The sequence below is a fragment of the Lepus europaeus genome, chromosome 14 (genome assembly GCF_033115175.1).
Source record: "Lepus europaeus isolate LE1 chromosome 14, mLepTim1.pri, whole genome shotgun sequence".
NCBI classification, from domain to species: Eukaryota; Metazoa; Chordata; class Mammalia; order Lagomorpha; family Leporidae; genus Lepus; species Lepus europaeus.
In genome coordinates, this window is record NC_084840.1 from 13,242,092 (window position 1) to 13,256,081 (window position 13,990).

The 13,990-nt window shown below is 35.8% G+C and overlaps 1 protein-coding gene and 1 pseudogene across 1 annotated transcript in view; one reads left to right on the forward strand and one right to left on the reverse strand.

Moving 5' to 3' along the window:
- Positions 1 to 13,990, reverse strand: part of ASPM (assembly factor for spindle microtubules) — a 58,679-nt gene that overhangs the window by 10,415 nt on the left and 34,274 nt on the right. Inside the window, exons 18-23 of the mRNA XM_062211541.1 lie at positions 6,482 to 10,246; positions 5,564 to 5,950; positions 3,103 to 3,269; positions 2,504 to 2,600; positions 1,303 to 1,509; positions 113 to 262 (exon numbers count right to left, since the gene is read on the reverse strand). Coding sequence (XP_062067525.1) covers positions 113 to 262; positions 1,303 to 1,509; positions 2,504 to 2,600; positions 3,103 to 3,269; positions 5,564 to 5,950; positions 6,482 to 10,246 — 4,773 coding nt within the window. The remainder of the gene's footprint in view (positions 1 to 112; positions 263 to 1,302; positions 1,510 to 2,503; positions 2,601 to 3,102; positions 3,270 to 5,563; positions 5,951 to 6,481; positions 10,247 to 13,990) is intronic.
- Positions 13,602 to 13,733, forward strand: LOC133774068 (U2 spliceosomal RNA; annotated as a pseudogene).

Below are 13,990 nucleotides of genomic sequence, written 5' to 3' on the forward strand. Positions count from 1 at the left end.
AAATGGTGAAAGGCTAAATATTATATGCCCTTCAAATAAGGTGTGTGGAAATTCTTTATGATATATGAAAAGTTTTTAACAGAAAAACTGTATCATCGAGTTTGTTGCTAACCTGAATACAGATGGCTGAATTAACCTGCTTGTTAGCATGCTTCGCAGCAAGGTGACGTCTGAAGGCTCTTTGGATGCTAAGGGCAGCCAGGTGATAATACGAAGCCGCTGTGAAGCGAAGCAGCCGACTTCTGGTTTTCTGTTCTAAAATCTAAAGAGGGGGGAAAAGTACCACATTAATTATTAACTCTCTGACTCCTAAGATAATTAAGGTTTATTTTTGTATAAACTCAATATCAAAATCTATCAACTAGTAAAAAATACTTTTAGTATTAGTTACATTATAATTCAAAATTATTATAATCTGTACTAATCATATTTTTAATAGTGTAACACTCATAACTCATAATCTGTATTAACCATATTTTTAATAGTGTAACTCAAAACTCATAACATAGAAAGCAAAAGTACATTTTGGGCACTTGACTAAAAAATAATAGCATTTAATTTAAGTAAACTGCTCAATATATTCTCTATAACACTAGTTAAGCCTTTTCAATCTACTTACAATGAGAAAGGTATAAACATTAAAGCCAAAATAGGTTACAGGAAGAACTATTGGAGATGGTGATACTAAATCAGACAAAATAAAATGAATTATTTTTCCAATATTAGTCTAGCACAAGTGAGCCTAAGACTCATATAGTATAAGTTTTCTGCAGTAACCCGTGGCCTTTAGACTTCCAATTTATACTTAATGAACAAAATACAAAATAGTTCTTCTTAATTTCAAATCTCATTATTTTGTCTATGCCAAGACTTTACACACTGGAAATGTCTCATGAGCATCCTAAAAATGGATTTTTTTTCCTCACTGAAATGTGGAAGCTATTGCAGGAATGAGACATATATGCAAAGAGCTGATTTGTGGTAGCAAAAAGCTACTAGAACAATAATTGTCCTTCTTCACCTATGGTTTCTTTGTCTCATACTTCCATCAGTTCTTTTTAAAGAGTTATTATGCAAGAGAAATTTTATTTTTCACCCTTGGCAGTGAGCATCTCTAGGAAAAAGCAGGGTCACAGAACAAAAGTCTGTCAAAACAGTGCTCTTGTCAGCTGAATGAATTTAAGTTAACAGTTGCACACTTATTAGTTCTGAAATTCTCTAACATCCAAAATTTCTTCACACTATTTAACATCAAATACTTTCATTTCATAACACTGAGAAAGTCTACTTAAAAATACGTACTCTTTTTCTTACTAACCAACCGCGCACCAGTGCTTGAAGAATAATTGTAGATTTTTCTAATTCAGCATATTTCATCCTTTCACACTTCTCAGCCTCCCTGGCTTGGATATATTTTTGTATGATCAATGCAGGTTTCTGGTGAAGAAAGACCTGCCTTCCTTTATATCTTCTAAAATGTGCTTGGATCACACTGGCAGCTCGATGTCTCTACAAGGAAAAATTTGCAAGTATCATTAATAGATGGAAATAGTACAAATTTCAACAAATCAAGAGGTTCTTGAATTTCTTAGCATAAAATGGGATGGGGCAATTATCTTCTTCTTTACAATTATAGTTTTAAAATGTTCTGTATTTCATAGATATGAAAGGTGATGAAGTATTATTTCTAAACTCATATAAATCTAGAGCCAAAAATGAAGGAGCAGGCCAGGATCAATAGATACCTGGGGCTCCTTCCCTCTCATCTTCTTGATTATTTTCACGGTAAGGCAGAAAAGAACCAAGATTAATATAGGACAAACACATCTGACAAAAATGCTAGCTACAGTAAGAGCAGAGTGGACAATATAAACAGCTATGAGGGAAACTTTACATAGCTTCAAGAACCATATATTGCATTTTACACACCTCAATCCCACAGATATGCTCACAACCAAGGTATAACAAATATACTAAAAAGGATATGAATTAAAATGGTTTAAGTCATTTAAGGTAGGTGTTTTAAGGCTAGTTTTAGAGCCTAATTCCCTTGCCAAATAGTGAAATGACCTTGAGAAATACCATTTTATCTCTTTAAATCTGTTTCCTCATCTGTGAAATGAGTGGGCTTACAGAGTAATTGCCTCATAAGGTTGTTATAAGGAACAAATACACTTAGTGTCAGTAGTAAAAATTTTAACAGATTTATTTAATAAAAGATCATAGGAATTGTAGCTACTTTAAAACTTTGATGTTTAATGTTACATTATGACTGTCCCCAAATATTGTTTATTTTCAGTTAAGTCATTCAAACTTGGGTTTGAGAATATTTCATAAATACATATATATACACAATAATACTAACAAATAGGCATGTTTTTATTGATGAATATAATTTCTAATTGACTATAATATGTATATGTGAAATACATACATAGGTATAAAAACAATATTTTTGTTATTTTCCTAAAGTAGTTCTTGGAAAAATGTTTCTTATACCTACTTTTATCATTAAGAAGTTCTCACGAGCTATTCTTGCAGAAAGTATAGCTCTCCATCTTCTCTGAATGGTAACTGTTGATGTTCTCAAATTCAGAAATCTAAAAAGTAGTTATTGGAAAGTAACTTTAAATTACTTTAAGATATAAGACAATTCAATGAACAGTGTTATTTCCCTTAAATGTTTATTTATTACAACTATTTGAAAGGCAGGGGGAGGAGGGGAGAAAGGAGGGAGGGAGAGAGAGATCAACTGATCTTCCATCTTCCATCTGCTGGTTCACTCCCCAAATGCCTACAAGAGCCAAGACAAGGCCAAGCTGAAGACAGGATTCCAAAAATCCATCTGGGTCTCGCACGTGGGTGGCAGAAGCCTAAGCACTTGAATCTATAATCTGCTGCCTCACATGATGTATCAGCAGGAAACTAGATTGGAAGCAGAGTAGCCAGTACTCAAACTGGCATTCTGATATGGAATGCAGCATCCCAAGCTGCGGCTTAACCCACTGAGCCAAAGCCCACCCAACAGTGTTATTTTATATGAGCACTTAGCTACATACACAAGATACTCTTATATTCCTCCACAGAGCTACAATATATTACCGTTCTCTCTCCAGTTTGGTATGGAAGTAACCTTGAATAATTTTAACAGCTTCTAACACAGCCAGATATTCTTTGCGTGCTCTTTGACACCGATACCAGGCTTGAATCCTGCGGACAGCTTTCACTTCACGTAAATATTTCCTAGCCTTGTATCTCCTCCACATGGCCTAGTGAATACATAAATATAAGAAATATGCAATGAGCTATTTCTTATAAAATTGGAGAATCAGTATTAAGGACAATTAACATATGCTTAAGGCTGAAAATAATCAACTGCAGAGATATGGTCATATCATGACTCTGACACACAGTAAGTCTTTTTTTTTTTTTGCCAGGCAGAGTTAGACAATGAGAGAGAGAGAGAGACAGAGAGAGAGAGTTATAGACAGTGAGAGAGGTCTTCCTTCCGTTGGTTCACTCCCCTAATGGCCGCCATGGCCAGTGCTGCACCAATCCGAAGCCAGGAGCCAGGTACTTCCTCCCAGTCTCCCTTGTGGGTGCAGGGACCCAAGCACTTGGGCCATCCTCTTCTGTCCTCCCAGGCCACAGCAGAGAGCTGGACTGGAAGAGGAGCAACCAGGACTAGAACCCAGGGTGCCGGCGCTGCAGGCAGAGAATTAGCCAAGTGAGCCACAGGCGCTGGCCCTTTTTTTTTTTTTTTTTTTTTTAAGAACTGTATTTAACAAAACACAAAACAGAAACTGAGAAAGACTTGCTACTACATAGTTACTAAGTGAAGAAGTCAAAATTTGAGTCCAAATCTATTTGAATCCAAAACCTTCACAACAAATATTGCAACCATATCTCAAATGGGGATTAGGTTCTACATTCAGTAGACAATGCAATAAGTATGCCTGGTCAAAATTCCTATTGGGATGTTCTTACTCAGAATATACTATGTATTATTTAAAAATGATTCTGAACATCAACACACATACACAATCTAGTAATATACAGTATATATTTTTAGTGGTTCCCACACTTTGGTGCTCATCAAAATTACTAGAGAAATTATAAAAATCTCTTATGCCTGAGCTGGTCCCCACACTAATTAAATCAAAATGTGTAGAAGCAGGAAGCCAGATATTATTATATTTGTGTAATAAGTTTGTGATCACCAGTACAGGTGGAAAACTCCATGTGTCAATTACAATTTTATAATTTAATTTCATAAGAGAAAAAATAGTTGAATTTCCCTAAGATTATAATTTTGTCTTTTCTGACATTTTTGCTGAATATAACTCTGACATATTAAATTAACACCTTTCAATTCTGAATTTCTTAGTAGCATTTGGAATTTGAATACTCCTTCCTTCCTCCTGTAACTCTTGGTTTCTTCATACTACAGTCTTAGTTTTCTTCTTTCTCTCTTAATACCATGTGTTGGCTTCTCTTCTCAATGTATATCAGTTTGAATGTTCTTCAGTCCTTACATCCCAGACCCTCTTCTTTCATCCATTCTATAAATTCTTACTAGATGACACTGTTACTCCAACTTCAATTACCAACATATGCCTATAATGTACAAACCAAATTCTAAAACTCATACAACTCTTCTGAATTCCAGACAAATAGAATCCACTGACTTATCAGATATCTTAAGTAGGATATCGGATAAATACTTCAGACTCCAACCTGAACTCATCAACCCACAAATCTTTACTGTCTTTGTTACCTATGGCAGTGAATGGTACTATCTGCCAAGTTACACAAGCCACACACATGGTATGGTTTCTTCTAACAATGCATATTCAAACTCTCCAAATTAATTTTTACAATCTCATTGTCACTAACTTATAGAGCCATGCACATTGTTCACCTGACTTGCCACTAACAGCCATCAATCCAGTCTCCCTGCTTCCAGTTCTGTTTCCTTTGCTGTCCATCTTCCACATTCCTGCCATAATCATATTTCAAACATAAAAACAGGATTTTGGCCTTCTTTTGCTTAAAATCCTCTAGAATGTCTCTTCTGCTGGAGAACAGACTAAACTTTTCCCCGTGTCTTACAAAGCGAGCCAAAATCTTACTGCCTGTATTGCCAAAGTAGTTTCACATCAGTTTTTATTGCTCTCTTTAGGTTTTGGAGTTTTCCATGTTAATCTGCTGCAATTGAATATTTCTTTTACAATTTACTTGGCTATTTCCAATTGATCCTTCAACTCGGTATTCTAAGTTTAACAGCCACCGAGTAAAACACTAACATTTCACATCTAAGTTCAAAGCTCAGTTTATTATAGGTAGAACAGAAATAGCTGAAGCACCTGGATTCAACTCCTGCACCTGTCTTTTCTGTGCAACACTCGCAAGTTATTTAATCTGGTTCCTATATTTTATGTTTTAAGTAAGATGGTAATTTACACACAACACTATGATTTTTCATGACCTGTTTTAGTTTGCTTTATAAATTCTACAAAAACTGATCAGAAAAGGTTAAAGCTTTGCATTTAAATATAAATACCTGAATTTTGATGGTGCTATTTTTAATTTTTTGAAATCGCCTTTTCTGTATAAATCCTTTAATTGCAGCTTGAATAGTGATAATACTGCTCCTGATTCGTAAATAAAATTGTCTTTGATGTTTCACAGAGAGAAGGGCTCTGTGGTGATTTTGTAAAACCACTGCAGCCTTTCTATACATTAGAAACTGTTTTCTGGTTTGCCATGTCCTGACATACTGCTGCAGCGTGATCGCAGCTCTTTTCTGGTGAAGAAATCTTCTTCGACACACAGCCATCTGAAGGAAGGACTGAATTCGCAGGGCCGCACATCTACGTGTTTCCAGTTTTCTTGTGACCATTTTACGGAAAGCTTTTTGAATTTTCATGGCAGCCCGATTCTCTGCTTCCTGTGAACAAGCAAGTAGAGAAGGTTTACATCATGTGTGAATCACATCGCCCCCTTTGCACAGCTTCATATTGAGCTTTCACTCTGTTACAGCAGAACAGACTAACAATGGCTACTGTGTTTTGCTGACAGGGCTTTCAATTCCTGTGTAACTTTAATTCCCCTAAATACATAGCCTGAACAGTTCAGATGGATTTTTGAACTGCTAAAAATTTCTCCTTTTCCTTTCTCATTATGACATATGATCCACAATAACTCTGTACAATAATAACCATAGTTCTCTTTGAAAATCAACCATGGACCTGTGCATTCGGTAGAATGACTGAATCAGTGTGGTAGCCAATTGCATACACTGTAAGAAGACTGCATGCAAATAACTGCTTAGGTTTGCCTTGCTGTTAAAGCTCTATGTCTTCTTGCTCTAAGGTGGAGATACCCCCTTATTTTAAAGGCTTTCAAATGCTTCTGAGTAACAGCAGCAGCCTAATGCTATTTCTGAATGTTTCCTTATATTCATGTCCCAAAAACTTGCCTGAATACAAGTTGCTGCTACTTCCTTAGGTGTGTTGTGTAGAAGAGCTTCTTGTTTCTTTTTATTTGCTCTGTATTTTTGTTGTATTACTTTTGTAGCCCACTGAAGCTTTTGGTACAGACAATGCTGCTTATACATTCTATATGTGCTTTGTATAATGACGGCCGCTCTGTGTTCTTTCTGTAAATGCTGTCTCACTTTCATTCCTTTATAAGCAGCCTGAATGACCACAGCAGAATCCCATCGCCTGACAAAACTGTCTCTCTCCAGTTTTGCAGCTGTGTATGCTCGATAACGTTGCTGAATTAGAATTGAGGCATTTCTCCAAGTCTGAAATGTAACATAAGTTCTGTGCATTCTGAAAGTGGCCTGAATGACAGTTGCAGCCCTGTGCCTTTCTTGTAACTTCTTCCCTTGGAGTCGTCGGTAAGATGACTGTATCACAATGGCTGCTTTTCGTAACTGCAAGAATTCATGCAATTTTTTCCTGGCATAAATGGTGGCTCGATATTTCTGTTGAACAAAAATAGCAGCTTTTCTGAGGGAAATGAATCTTCTCCTCATCACTAAAGATCTAAATCTACTCTGAATAAGAGTTGCAGAGGAATGCATGCTTTTCAAATGTCTTCTAGTTTTCATGCCCCTAAAGGCAGCCTGAAGGACCACAGCAGAACGTCTCTGTGTGAGGAAACGCTGCCTCTGCAGCTTCCCAGCTCGCTTTGCTTGGTATTGTTGTCGGATCACAAGTGAGGCCTGTTTCAGTGCCTGGTATCTCACATATGCTCTGTGCATCCTGAAAGTAGCCTGGATGTAAGTAGCAGCTCTATGCATTTCTTGAATCTTTTTCCTAACCACCCATCCTCTATATGATGACTGGATTTGAATAGCTGCCCTTTGCAACTTAAGGAATTGTAAGTGATGCTTTGCACAAAGTTTTGCACGGTATTTTCTCTGAATCCAAACAACAGTTTTTTTGAGAGAGAGGAATCTTCTTCTCATGATTAGAGTTCTAAATCTCCTCTGAATAAGGGTAGCATTTAAATGCATAACTTTTAAATGTCTCCTGGCTTTCATCCCCCTAAAAGCTGACTGAATGCATATTACAGACTGTCTCAACTTGTTGTACCTTTGAAATTGCATGTTTCTGTCTTTCACTGCACGGTATCTCTGCTGTATTGTTTTTGTTAATTTCTTCAACTTATTAAAGTGTGTTTGCTGTCTGTATCTTCTATAGTGTGACTGAATGAGTGTTGCTGCAATCTGCATCTTTCTTAGAGTCTGTCTAACTCTAGCTCCTCTAAAACTTGCCTGAAGAATATTAACAGCTTTCAAAATTGTCAGGTAATTTTCACGCTGAATTTTACCTTGATAATACGCTCTGTATCTTACTTGAATTACAACAGCAGCTTGTCTCAGTCTGTGGTATCTTACTCTCAACTGATACATTTTAAACATGGCTTGAATAGAAGTGGCTGCCATATGCATGCGTTTAATATGTCTTCTTATTCTAACACCTCTATAAACAGCTTGGATCTTAACTGTTGTCTTCTTTAAAGTAAGGTATTCCCTATGTTGATGGCTTGCAATTTTAATATTTCGATACCATCTCTGAATTATAATAGCTGAGGCTCTATAGGTTGCATATTTCTGTTTTGTCTTATAGGCTCTATATTTAGTCTGTATAGTGACTGCTGCTTTGTTGCAATCCTTTAGTCTTTTTCTCACTTTCATACCACGGTAAGCTGACTGTAAAATTACAACAGCTGCTTTTGTCTTTAAATATAAATGATGTTGTTTTCTACCAATACTGTAAGCCCTGTAATACATTTGAATCAGAAGAGCAGCTTTCTTCATAGTTTTCCACTTCTTTTGTTGCAGATGCATTCTACAGTATGACTGTATGAGCACAGCACATTGGTGTTGCCTCTGAATCTGTCTTCTCAGTGTTCTTCCTCTCCAAGCAGACTGAAGCATTAATACAGCACGACAGAGCTCAATATACTCCATACGTTGCTTCTTTCCTGCAATCCATGCTCTCAGATGTCGCTGGATGACCAGTGCTGCTGTCTTTAACAATCTAAACTGTTTCTGGGCCTTAGTCATTCTAAAAGCAGACTGAATCTTCATTGCAGCTTGATGCTGCCTCCTGATCTGCTTCCGAACTTTCCAGCCGCGATAAGCAGACTGGAGAGAAATCACTGCTGCCCTTGTCTTTAAAAAATGTGTTCTTACATCACAAGCAGTCTTATGTGCCCTATACCATCTCTGAATCTTTACAGCAGACAGAAGCACAGACTGGTATTTCACCCTTTTACTGTAGCCTCTAAAAGCAGTTTGAATTTTAAGGGCAGCCACAGACTGTTGTTTCATTAGCTGCCGTATTTTATATCCTCTGTAAGCTGCTTGTAAGCAAGTAGCTGCTCTTTTGACTTGCAAGAAATTCTTTCGCTGATTGACTAGTGCCTTGTATGCACGATAGTAGATCTGAATGACAACAACTGCTTTATAAATTTTCAGGTAGTCTTGCCGCATCTTTCTCATTCTGAAATAAGATTGCAGTAAAATAGCAGCTTTTCTCTGCAACCTTATCTGCTTTCGGACCAGATGTCCCCTAACAAAAGCTTGTAGTCTGATACAAGATTCCCGCATCTGCACATATTCTTCTCTTTTCTGTGCAGCCAGTTTTTGGGAACGGTACCGCTGCTGGATAAACACTACAGCTGCTCTTAAATGTAGATATTGTTTACGTGTTTGTTTCATCTTGACAATTGACTGCAGTTTTATTGTAGCATATTTTAGTTTCAGAAATTTCTTTTTGGAAACATTAGCACGGTAATATGATTGGATCTTTATAATGGATGTGAGGATGCGAACAGATGTTTTCCTGGCTTGCATCCCTCTGTATGCAGACTGTAGAACAATGACAGCAGAACGTATTTTCTGATAAGACACTAGAGCTTTCCTGGCTGTAATGTGAGCTCGGAAATAAGTCTGAATTACAAGAGCTGCTTTCTTCATCTTCTTGTATTTCTGTAACTGTTGATGTTTTCTTACGTGTGCCTGCAATCTGATAACAGACTTCTTAAGGCTTAAAAATCGAAATCTGTTTTGTCTCATTCTCCAGTATGATTGTAAAATACAGGCAGCCCTAATCTGTCTGTGTAAATTACGAGCTCTCATTCTCCTGAAAGCAGCCTGCAGTTGAATGGCCGCAGCTCGTTTCTGCAGATAATTGGTGCGTTCAATCTTTCCTCTCAGATAGGCTCTGTAGTACTTCTGGATCGTCAGCACAGACTCTTTTCTTCTTTTATATAACTTTTGGGCTTGAAAGCACCGAAATCTTCTCTGAATGATAACAACACAAGATCTAACATAAATATATTTCCGTAATTCTTTGTGCATTCTATACCACGATTGTATGACAACAGCAGACTTTTCCTCTTTAACTTGTTTCCTGAAATGCCATTCTCTAAAAGCTCTTTGCAGAATAATCACAGCTCTTAGCTGTAATTTCATTTTACGTTGCCTCCACCTTCTGAACACAGACTGAATTATCAGGGCTGATGATTTTAACATTTCATATCTCTGTTGATCTTGATTTCTTCTTAAACAGGCACGCCAATGCCTCTGAATTGTAACTGTAGCCCAAAGATATCGCTTATAAGATGCTACAGCAATCAGCATTCTTATCCTAGACTGCAAAATGATTGAATAATATTTCAGTTTCAGAAATCTTTTTCTAGCAGAGTATCTTCTCCAATACCCCTGAGAAAGGTAAGAAAGAACAAAGTAAAATAGATGTAACTTTCCATACTTAACACTTCTGAAAATACTAATTTTTCTAACATTCTGCTTACAAATAAAAACATTAAATTAGAAAACCAGTGTATTTTTACTACTTATCTCTGACTTGTACTTTAGTTTTTACATGCATAGTATTGTAGCCAATTCAAAAATAAATATTTCATTCCTCATTATATTTACATTGCATTTGTATTCCAGAGTCATAAGCAATATAAACAAATATGTTATATATAATAGAAGCAAAAGAGTCAAAATAAAACTATTGTCATATTCTTGGTTACCTACTGATCCTAAATGGTTTTGTATGCATTTTCTCTGGATGTTATATGATCCCTTTATTTATTTCCTATTATTTATTTCTCTGGATGTTACATGTTCCCTTTATTTACTATCTTAAAATGATCAAAAATTACTTAATTGAGGGATTCTATACCATTATATTACAGGCTCAATAATACAAGCATAGTTGGTCCTCTGTCTCCATGGTTTCATGGATTCAACCAATATCAGACTGAAAATGTCTGGGATAAGAAAATTGCATCTGTACTGAACATGTAGATGTAGTCTCCCTGTCCTTTTTCCTCTAAACAATACAGTATAAAAACTATTACATAGCTTTTACATTGTATTTTCAAGTATAATAAGCAATCTATAGACAAGTTTAAAGTATACAGAATAATATGCACCAGCTTATAAAATTCATTTTGCATAAAAAACTTGAACATTCAGATTTTGTGGTATCTGCTAAGGTCCTAAAACCAATATAACTGGATTCCAAGGAACAACATACAGGAATGTGGGAAATAAAGGAATCAAATCATTTTCAGTTACTATTTACTTAAGAATAACATTAGTTTCTTTCTAAAAATTTAGAAATTATAGATACCTGGCAAAAAAATAATTCAATAAGATGATATATTTGTCCAAAATATAAAGAAGGGAGCTGTCTTAATTTTTCTCAAGTATTTGTTGGACAGTATAGTAGCTGAACACCTCACACTTCTTTAACAGTGTTTATTGCATGCTGCTATGCTTGGCCCAAGCACATCTATCCAAAGACAAGAAAGTTATGGAGAACATTTGTCTCCTGCTGGCCATTTTTATAAGTTTTACTGCCTTCTCTATTAAATGTCACCTAAAATCTTGTTCCTACTCTTTAGCCTGAGAAGAAATGATACATACTCTATATTATTTCTCTTAATATGAAGAGATGTAATTAAATAAAACATGTATTGACATATAGTCAAGGTTATTTGTGCCAAATGACCTTGAAAACTAACTATAAGCTCTCTCTTATAAGTAAGCTGCCCTAAAAAATAAGCAGGGGGACCAGTATTGTGGTGCAGCAGGTTAAATTGCTTATAACTACATCCCATATCACAGCGTTGTTCAAGGCCTTGCATCTTTGCTTCAGATTCAGCTTCCTGCTAATGCACCAGGGAAGGCAGAGGAAGATGCCCCAACTACTTAGGCCCCTTTCACCCACATGGGAGATCTGGATGGAGTTCCTGGTCAGGCTTCAGCCTGACCTGGACCTGGCTACTACAGTCATTCCAGGAGTGAACCAGCAAATGGAAGACTTCTGTCTTTCCCTCTGTCACTCTTTAAAATAAATAAGTAAACAAATTTTTATAAAGAAAAGGCAAAGTAAAGCAGATAAGGCAAAGTAAAAGCAAAGTAAAGTACTAAGACCTTTAGTATTTAAGAGTTGCAGTTACCTTTATTTTTATTTTTTCTCCCCAGATATTTGAAGATACAGATCAGGATCTAGACTTGAGGGTGGCTACTGTGTGAAAACACACATGGGACTGATACCCATAGAAGGCAGATATGAACCTCTGGCTTCAACTTAACAAGTGGATTATCTGCTAAAACTTACAGATCAACCTTTTCCACTGGATTTAAACAAAACATTGTCTCATATTTAAAAAACTCAAATGAAATGTAAAAATGACTTGGCATACAACATTAAAGGAAATTTTCAACTTGCACATTTAAAGATAAAACTAATGCCAGTGATGAGATGACACATATATTAGAATTACCTAACACAGATATTTTTTAAGATAGCTAAATTGAAAATGTTCCAGTAAGTAGAACCTAATGTAAAGATATGTCTCAGTAAATACATCAAAGTCATAAATAATCAAATGATAATAATAGAACTAAAAAACACAGTAACTGAAACAAAAAATTCAATAAACTAATAGAATGGAGATGATGGAGAAATCAATTAATTTGAAGATCAGGACAAATTATTAATGATGAACATGACAGAAGAAAATAAGGGAGAGGAAAATATCTCAATAAACTATGGATAAGGGGGACTTCCTCAATTTGATAAAAATTAGCTACTCAAACCTATGGCTAACATCAGACTTCATGGTCAGAAATTACATCCTTTCCCTTAAGATTTAGAACAAAGCAAGAAAGTACCTCTCACCATTCCTAATCAATATCATGAAAGCAATAAAAGAAGGAAGAAATGAAACTATACTTATTTACAGATGATATTATCAGGAAAATTTAAAATACCGACCAAAAATATCCTAGAATAATAGCCAACTGAACAAGTTTATAGACTACAACATTTATATTAGCATCAAAATACATACACATATATCTAAAATACATACACATACATCTACATACACATCTATCTAAAAAATATGTACAAGATACCTAAGAACAAAATTTCTAAATTCTGATGAAACAGTCCATAGTTTTAAAAGATCTAAATGAACAGATACTTTCTTGAACAGGAAGAATCAGTATTATTAAGATTTCAGTTCGTCCAATTTGATTCAATGCAACCACAGTCAAAATCCTACCTAGTTACTGTTAGAATCAACAATGTGATTCTAATATTAGATGGGAAGGCAAAAAAAATCAATACTCAATACCACACTGAAGAAAAACAAAGTTGGTGGACAAATACTACCTACTGTCAAGACTCAGTAAAACTACCTCCCAAATAGCCGCTATGGCCGGCACGCTGCACTGATCTGAAGCCAGGAGCCAGGTGCTTCCTGTGGTCTCCCATGCGGGTGCAGGACCTAAGCCCTTGGGCCATCCTCCAATGCCTTCCTGGGCCACAGCAGAGAGCTGGACTGGAAGAGGAGCAACAGGGACAGAATCCGATGCTCCAACGGGGACTAGAACCAGGGGTGCCGGTGCCGCAGGCGGAGGATTAGCCAAGTGAGCCATGGCGCCGGCCAGAAAGTTATTTTTAACAAATGCTAAAATATGTCACATCCGCATGCAAAAACATAAAAGTTAATCTCTTTACCTTTTATAATAATTAAATAAAAATATAATTGCTTCTCAGCATTTTGGCTAAGATCAAGTGTAGTATCTGTTCTTAGAAGTTTAAAAACATGAAATTATAAAAACTTTTAACAGACAACAGTACAAAATCTAAATGACTTTAGTTTGGCAATCACTCTTTAGACAAATACAAAAAGTATCCTACTCAAAAGAAAAATTTATCAGCTAGACTTTATTAAAATTTAAGAATTTGGCTCTTACAAGATTCTGTTAAGAGAAGGAAAAGACAAGACACAGATTAAGGGAAAATATTTTCAAAAAAATTATCTGATAAAGGTTTTATATTTAAATATATATATATACACATATGTATATATACATATATACATATATATGTATATATATATGAAGCCCTTAAAACTCAACAATAAGAAATTA